Source organism: Parasteatoda tepidariorum, chromosome 8 (genome assembly GCF_043381705.1).
Source record: "Parasteatoda tepidariorum isolate YZ-2023 chromosome 8, CAS_Ptep_4.0, whole genome shotgun sequence".
Lineage (NCBI taxonomy): Eukaryota > Metazoa > Arthropoda > Arachnida > Araneae > Theridiidae > Parasteatoda > Parasteatoda tepidariorum.
The window spans coordinates 75,215,177-75,224,389 of record NC_092211.1 but is presented as its reverse complement, the minus strand read 5'-3'; the positions used below and the strand labels follow the sequence as shown (position 1 = coordinate 75,224,389).

At 29.1% G+C, this 9,213-nt stretch overlaps 1 protein-coding gene across 1 annotated transcript; it reads left to right on the top strand.

Moving 5' to 3' along the window:
• The first annotated feature begins 3,299 nt into the window (after positions 1–3,299).
• On the top strand, positions 3,300–8,901 carry LOC107441400 (uncharacterized). Its single transcript, XM_016054640.3, has 3 exons — positions 3,300–3,330; positions 5,225–5,316; positions 7,350–8,901. Exons 1-3 carry the CDS (start codon positions 3,300–3,302, stop codon positions 8,226–8,228), a joined length of 1,002 nt encoding a protein of 333 aa, XP_015910126.1. The 3' UTR covers positions 8,229–8,901.
• The last annotated feature ends 312 nt before the right edge of the window (positions 8,902–9,213 follow it).

The following is a 9,213-nucleotide window of genomic DNA, read 5'->3' as shown; positions in this document are numbered from 1 at the left end:
GGTTTACTGTGCTAGGTAAAAACTTAATAAAAAAAACGATATACAAGTTTTAATTTAAATATTTAAGGAAATGAATGAAATTGCGATGTCATTTTTAAAAGTTGAAGTTCTAAGCGAGATGTAGTACTTATTTTAAGGACGAGGTTTAAAATTTGTCTGTTAGTCTACTTCTGAAATGATTTCTTCTAAGGTTCATTGTTGAAAACACTTGTTCACATATATAAGATGAAGCAAACATAGCACTGATTTTCTGGGCATGAGATATTAGATTTGGAATTCTAGCTTTTGGTAATGATTTGTAAAACTCAAATTTTGGCCTATTTAGAAACAACTGCTTTAGATGATTGTTAGATTGCAACTCAATTAATTTAAGCTGCAAATCCCACCTCAATGTTTCACAATTTAAGTTGAAAGGCATGGTAAAAATGTCTAATTATCTTTGAATGACACTGAAATCTTGAAATCTGAGTTCAAACTCAAAATTGAGTTTTTTTCAAGTCATCTTCATGAATCTCAAGTTTTTTCCTTATTCCTCACGAATCGGCAAGTTAAAATTCTATCCGAGGGCCGGATAAAACCTTTCGGTGGGCCACAGCTGGCCCGCGGGCCGTAGTTCGCCTATCCCTGCACTAAAGCATTAAAGTAACAGTCAGTACGGTGGATCTAAACAATATAGCAAAACTTCGAAATTTCTCCTAAATTTAGAGAAATATACTTTTATAGAAGAATAATATATCTAAAAATGAATATCAATTCTTAGGATTAAAAAAAAATGCATTTTATAAATTCATTACGGCTTTTCAAAGTTACTATACTTAATTTAAGCTTTTTTTTTTAGTTTTTTTTATTTATTCAAGTTTGTTCTAAATTTTACACTGAAAACTAATAATAAATTTACTCCAAAATATAAATTTTGAAAAAATAATATGCATTTTTTACCATTAAAAAAAAACACTATTCATAAAAATCACCCTTGTAGAATTTTGAAGTTCATTTCGGACATTGCGGCACGTACCTGCTCAAATTAAAATGAGAAATAAAGAACCGACTCATAAAAAATTGCTTTTTCTTTCTCCTAGTTAAGAACAATTTCATAAAACACAATAAAACTACTTAAAAGAATACCACATTGTATTGCATCAGTCCGTATCTATTGCATCCTAAGATACATTTTGGGCGTTGACAAACGTGGACATTGCCCAATCTAGAGGACAATTTTTGTCTCCAAATCGCGTGTTCCAAATCTTTCCACCATCTTATTTAAAACCCACTTACCGTGTCAGATGTTGACGAAAAGGTGTTTCCGAGGGGAAAGTAACAACACTCTCTTTACATCCTTGCCGCGATTCAGGTGAAAAANCAAATGTTATATTTGCACACTTGAAAGAGTCTTTGAAGATACACGTTGAAATAAGACAAAAAACAAACAATAAACAAACAATAAACAAAAACATTTTTTTTTTCAGTTTAAATGTTAAATGTTTAATTTAGATAAATGTATTGAATACAAGTGCAATTAGAAGTAATGAATTAATATTTAATAAAGAAAAAAAATCATTAATTTGACGAATTATTTTGGAGCTTAACCATAGCGAGGGCAAAAATGAAATCATAAAAAGATTTTTTTAGTCGATTAATATGAAAAGTAAATAAAATAAAGCTTCTTAATAAGGATCTAATAAAGTATAAGGCTCATGATAAAATAAGGTAAGCTTTATAAAATAAGGAGAAATGTTCACTAATAGGGTCAGCTTTCAGTTTCATTTCATATATAAATTGATTTTAATTGTTCTTAATAACATTAAATCACGAAGTTAATGATCCTAAAGCATGATTAACTTCGATAAGGATTCATTAGATTTTTATAATGAGTGTACTTCACCTGCATAAAGTATAAGATATTTCGCAATTTTTCATTCTTGCCAATTTCTAAAGGTTCCTCTTTAAAATTAGCAATAGATGAGAAGAAGATTTCACAGACTGTGTGTAGAGTGTTATGAAGTTCACTGAAATATTTTTGAATACTTTGGTAAAAGAAGCATAGATATTAAAGGTTGAAAATTATTGTTTAAGCAAAAAGAAATACAAAAACGCTAATAAAATCTGCAGTGTAAAAATTGTTGGATCAATTTGTGGTAAAAAAGGAAGCTGGCACCTTTTGTTAAGATAATCCGTAAAATCCATTTTTACCACAAACTTGTGCTGTAATTTAGTTATTTAACTACACTGATTCAGTGATTTTATAGTAAATACTGCTGTAAAAATTGCAGTAAATCAGATTCTTCGTTTTGTAAAATTTTACAGTAAAAATGGTTTTATGGGGAAAAATATCGGCACCCAAAATGCCTGTATTTTCACTTTAATTTGATAAGGAATTTTTTTCAGTTTGTCGATTCCTCGATGAGAAAAAGGATGTAAGCATTAAAACCTGTTTGATTGCCGGAAGAAATGGAAAAGAGTTGAAAGGCACTTATTCGGTGCACATCCGAGTTTTATCAGACAATTATAGTAGTTTTGATGTTTTTCATCAAGTCTTTCGAACTTGTCATTCTACAGATTTTGTAAGTGATTTTGTTTTTTCCAAGTTTAAAATGTGGCCTTTTGTCAAATGCGTATATTTCTTATACTTAATATTTTACGGCTTTTATTACGGCTTTTCAAAGTTACTATACTTAATTTAAGCTTTTTTTTAGTTTTCTTTAATTATTTAAGTTTGTTCTAAATTTTAAACTAAAAACTAATAATAAATTTGCACAAAAATGTACATTTTAAAAATATAATACTCATTTTTTACCATTAAAAAAAAGTACTATTCATAAAAATCACCCTTGTAGAATCTGAAGTTCATTTCGAACATTGCGGCACGTACCAGCTCAAATTAAAATGAGAAATAAGAACCGACTCATAAAAAATTGCTTTTTCTTTCTCCTTAGTTAAGTACAATTTCACAAAACACAATAAAACTACTTAAAAGAATACCACATTGTATTGCATCAGTCCATATCTATTGCATCCCGAGATACATTTTGGGCGTTGACAAAAGTGGACATTGCCCAATCTAGAGGATAATTTTTGTCTCCAAATCGCGTGTTCCAAATCTTTCCACCATCTTATTTAAAACCCACTTACCGTGTCAGATGTTGACGAAAAGGTGTTTCCGAGGGGAAAGTAACAACACTCTCTTTACATCCTTGCCGCGATTCAGCTGAAAACGACTTTTTTACCGCCAGATTTACAAAAAAAAGGACTGTTGCCAATTCAATTTAGTAAAATAAATAATTAAAATATAACTAGTCAATATGAAGAATTTTATACTTCTAATTTTTGCAGGTATGTATTTCGATTTTATTTTATTACTGTAATATGTCAATTCAATAATGTCTTTAAATGTTATTAATTTTAATGCAACTGATGTTTTTTTTAAATAATGAAGTCATAAATAAAATAATAGTTTTTACGTTTTTGTAATGATATATAACAATAATCTTAACAGAAAAAAGTAAAAATATGTGTCAATAGTTTTTTTTAACTAGTAAAAGAAACATTGAGTGTAAGGAAACATTAAATTTAAAAATTAATTAAAAATGTAAATATTAATTATCACAGATTTCCTTTTCCTAATCTAGGTTATAAGTGCAATACTTTACTACAGAATTTGATATCCCTTTTTATAAAAGTAATAAATAATAATACATTTAATAATTAATCAAATTAAAAATAAAATTAATTAAGATAATAATTAATAATAATGAAATGATAAAATTAAGCCGCACATACTATATTTAAATAAATTTTGCTCACTTATTTTATTGACATAACACATTTTTTTCTATAAAATTGTTTTAAACTCTTAAACATTTAGGTGCAACTTACAATTCATAGAAAACTATAAAATTACTTATAATATTAGATTAAATTATATATGTATAAATATATTCATAATCAAGAGTGTTACGAGAGTTTTATTTTAATAAAAATATTAATTTTGATCATTTTAATAATTATTTTGTTCTATATATGTGTGTGCAGCATTTGAATATACATAATTTCGTTACAATCCTGAAAATTAAAACTCAAAAAATATCTATAATATTAAAGCTTACAATGATTTCTTATGATCTGTAAATTGAGAAGAAAATTGTTTTTAAAACTTAGCACGAAAGAATAAATTTGATGTAAGCCTGTTTTTCTAATAATTTTATTTATTACATTTATCATTTATTAAAATAATTTTATACTAAATATACTTCTTTGGTACAAAAACTTATTTCAAAAGCTGTATTATTTCTCAAAAAATTTTACAAGTTTACTCCAACAGAAAGAGAATAAATGGAACTATTTTTAAATTGTTTTAGAGACATAATGCAAGTTTTAAAAAATCTAGTAAAAAGTACACATTAGAACTGAACAGAGTAGACAGTGTTACAAAGAACTCATTAAGTAAAACTTTTATTCTTTATTAAGCATAATCTTATTTAATTTGTAAAAACTGTTAGCGAATAAAGTAAAATATATTAATTCACCTATTTAATTTGCAAAATAAATTACTAATCAGTGAAATAAATTATTTAAAAAACCATGAAAACTAGAAAAAGCAAATCATTTATCGAAAAATAAAATTAGTTCAAAAACGAAATCGAACCATTAATAATGATTTGAAATAAATACGTAATTCTGTTTTTACAACAGCCAATAAAGTTACAAGTTCTACAATTTCATTTTTTTTTAAGTAAAAAGAGAAAATTTATACTGTTTTGAAATAAAAATCGAATATTGCCTACTTTAATTTTTAAACATATTTAGTTCTCAAGATAATAAAAAATACTAATATTTCCAAAATTTAATCTTAAAGTAAAATTATTCGTTTAATTATCTTTACAGAATTGGTAATGGTATATTTAAGAAGTTTTATACATGTGTATTATTATATAATAAGACCACATTTGTTTAAACAAAAATATACGAAGAACAAACATTCGCCTACAAAAAAAAGTGCTTTGCTTTTTTTCCCGAATATATTACAAAATAAATAAAGCGAGTTCGAATAACAGATTATAAAATTTCCTTCTGGAACTAATTGAAAGTAATTTTTTTTTATCTAAATCTGCACTAACTGAAATCCACGTGCCTTCAGTTTCCGGCCGGAAACTTGTAAACAATACAATTTATAGAGATCTAATTTTAAATATATCTGCATGATAAATTTAATTCCAAATCTTTTCAGCTGTCATTTTATCATGTTCCGCTGCAGAATCCATGAAACTAGAAGAATTTATGGCAAACTTGGCGAAAAGTGGAAGTGAAAGTGCCAACGAAGTAAGTTAACAATACATTTAACAGCATAGAACTTTATTTTTAAAATAATTAATATATTATATTTAACCATCACAATTAAAACTCTTAGCTCTTTATTTGCAGAAAACGTTTTATTTATTAAAATTAAACAGTCATTGCTTTAGAACAGGGGTTTCCAACTTACAGGGGGCCGCAATTAAAAACACCAGTCAAATGGCGCGCAGGAAATTTATCAAAATTTTAGATAGGACTCTTTTATATTTGAAGTAACATTAAATATTACTGTCAGATTTTTCTGACAAGTTTTTCCAAGATTAAAAAGCAAAATAACAAGCATTACAAATATTGGTTGTTACGTTGAATCTTCTCTTAATCAGAAACTTAGTGACAAGATTTTTTTTCCGTTTAAATTTAATTCTGTGATAAATTAACATTTTTTTCGACTTATTAGGAACTAAACAACAAAGAAAAAAAAAATTCTCTAGCATCTAAAATTATTATTTTTTTCTTTTCCGCTCATGCGTTATTCAAATCAAGGAATTTAAATAAAACACGATATTCATTCCCTCCTTTATGAGTTTTGAAATTTGCAAATGTAAATAATTTCGTCCAAAATGAGTGGTTTCAAAAAGTAAAATGGGAGAATTTCTTCGAGAAAATTTCTGATATGCACATGCTAAATTCTATTCACAAATTACAAAAAAAAAAGAAATAAAAAAGAGCAACATGCACGATTATATTTGTATTTGAATAAATATTTTCTTGGACGCAAAACCTGAGAAATAAATTTGCCCACCAAAAAAAGCTTCGCGGGCCGCCAGTTTGTAACCACTTTTTTAGAATTTATAGATGTTTAGATAAGGTGAAGTGGGGTAATACTGAATAGCTAAGATTCGATGTCTGGTAGGAGCTTAACTGTTCGACCTAGAAACTGTCAGACTTGTACAATATATCTTTCCAATATGCAATATATCAGTCCAGTTGTACAATATNCCAAGTTCTTCGTAGGCCCCTGAATTTCGTAGGCCCTAGGCACGTGCCTAGTGTGCCTATAGGTTAATCCGGTCCTGATCAGTCCTAAAGTCATTGATTCACTACTTTTTTAAATGATTTTTTTTGTATGAAAAATCAAATCCACCGGTCTTACCCCACTTGTGGGGTAAAGCCTAGAACACATGTTTACTCTAAGGGGAATTCAGAAATGCTGGAATTTCAATGAAAAAGTAACAGGTTATTTTTATTTTATATGACATTCCTATTTTATGTGGCAATTAAGGAAAAATATGCACGTATTTTACATTTAGTCAAAGCCGTTGAAGGGGACAATTGTCCTTGGCCGCGGAACTGCATAGGACCCAACCGAAATTCTTCACAAATATGTAGTGCTTATTAATAACATTTTAAAAGAAAATTACAGAGAATTTCTTTATATCTATACAAAATCTACGTTTTTGTGCAAAGGATCTTACAAAATATGAAACAATACAAACAAAATATGAAAATAAAAATAAGGCTTTTTGTGCTTTGAAAGAGGGATCACAATACATTTTGTCTCGGGGTCCGTAAAAATTTATTAAGCCTTGGATACTGCTATTTTCTTCCTCCGTTGCACAGCAATTTTTGTGGGCTCAGCAGAAGGGGGTGCCCAGTCTTACCCCGAGATCAAAGATTATCGAAATGAAACAAAACAGTGCTACTATTGTACAAAATCCTCATCGTTTTCCGGGTATGAATCTTTAGAAAATGTATAATAAGCTGGTTTTAAAATAATTCTTATAGTTCTAATCACCAATAAATAAGGATAGCTTTAAAACAGGAAAACATTGGAATGTTGACACAGTAGAACGAACTTATCGGCACAGACGCTGTGAATGGCAGTACGCCAATATGGTATGGCCTTCTTCTTGATCAGTAAAGTGTAATTAAGAGTTTGTTCGACTTGAAGTAAAGCATATCGGAAAATTTATCTCGATATAATAAAAGCTGGTCTCTTAAACTCTAAGGAATGATAAATAGAAGGTAATGAAATTAATTTGTATATAACTTCTTTTCAGGATCAAGAATCCGCTCCATTATCTGACGACCAGTTATCTCAGTTCATGAAACGGTCTGGTCTTATTCAACCATCTGTAGACTCTCAAAATATGAACCGAGAACAAATGATAGCTTCAGCACTTCAAGCCCTGCAATCCTTGAATCCACAATCATCTCCCTTCTTATTAGCACCGCAATATTCTGCCCAAACATCTAGCGCAGCTACTGCTCAACAGCCACTTCCAAAGACTGTTCAACCAGGACAAACAGCCACAGCGTATGCTTCCCAACAAAAAGGTCTGCTTTGGGATGATGACAAGTCCGCTCAAATGCAAAGCTATCAACAACCTTCAAGGCCTTATTCTCCATCAGCCTCAGCGTCTTCCAGCTTACCAACAGTTCAATCACAGCAGCCAGTCTACTTATCGCAAGGGCAACAGCAACTTTACTCTCAATACATGCAGGCTTCAAATATTGGTTCAGACAAGACACAGACTTCCGCGGATAAGGATCCCAGCAGTTCCAAGGGTGTCCTTAAGCAGGATCGACAAGGTCCGTATGCCTATGAACACGGATACGAACCTGCTGCATACGATCATCAAGAAACGCAATATCGCAATCCAGGAGTATATAACCAAGGTGGTTATGGTGGTGGTGGTTACAGCAAACCATCAGCCGCCGTTGCTATAAAATTAGATCCTTTAGGTTTGCTGAAACTTCTGCTCTCAGGACTTCCGAAACCTTTACTAAACTTAAATGGCAAAGTATTCTTTGGAGTTGAATTAGGAAATAATTTAGGTATAGCTAAAGGTATAGGTAAGGGAGGTTATGCAGGTCAAGGAGGTTATGGCAGTTCAGGAGGTTATAATAATGGGGGTACTGTTATATCTTTAGGTTAAAACCACCCGGATACCAACTGCCAATTAATAATGATATCGAGTAAGGAATGACTTATTTTCTTAGTATGGAGATTTCCTTGATGAAATATGATAATAATTGTAATCACATTCATTATTTATTCCTCATCGCTTCATAGGATAATTTATATTCATTTAAAGTATGTCTTTTAAAAATACCTCTGGATTTAGCATCAAAAGCTTTTAAATTAAATTTATTAGATGCGCAGTGTACTTTTTAAAATCATCAAGAATAGAAGTATACTTTCGGGGAATTACACACACCAGGTGGTGGATGTGTAACGATAATTAACTATTTTGGCTATTCAGTTAATGGCCAAATCAAGTTCATTAAATTACGATAATAAACTATTTTGGCTATTTATTTAATGGCCAAATCAAGTTCATTAAATTGCGATAATAAACTATTTTGGCTATTCATTTAATGGCCAAATTAAGTTCATTAAGTTATGATGATCAAATAATAGCATAAAGAAACTTTAAACTGAATTAAAAGTTTGTAGTTTTTTTTAGTAAAATCGCCAACCTATGCAATTTTTGTAAACTTTAAAGGTTTAAGAATTCTTAAAGTAAAATTTATAAAAATTTTTATTCGAGTGTTTCATTCTTATTTCAGTTTATTAAAATGAAATTGTTCTTAAAAAAGTGTCAATAGTTAAATGTACTATTTTTAAAATAATTTGTCATGTTTTGTTACATTTTGACCCATTAATTGTTATAAAAAGTTGTTGCGTATGTTTATTTTGTAAAGCTTGTAAATAAACTTGAAATAAACTTTTTTTATAAAACAATATCTAATTTTCTGTTTCAATTTTTAGCATAAAAAATATATTTCAGTAAATTTAATAAAATATTAACCGTGATGATTTACGGTTTGTTGAAAAATTGACACAATTTAAAGGAAAATAATCACAAAATAATTATTTCTTTAAATATATTTTCTAATTTACTTTTTTCTACTACCACA

Excerpts from the sequence above, each read along its gene's own strand:
- LOC107441400 (XM_016054640.3), top strand. The coding sequence starts at position 3,300 with ATGAAGAATTTTATACTTCTAATTTTTGCAG. Across the intron at positions 3,331-5,224 it reads TATACTTCTAATTTTTGCAG|CTGTCATTTTATCATGTTCC; the intron begins GTATGTATTTCG and ends AAATCTTTTCAG. Across the intron at positions 5,317-7,349 it reads GAAGTGAAAGTGCCAACGAA|GATCAAGAATCCGCTCCATT; the intron begins GTAAGTTAACAA and ends ACTTCTTTTCAG.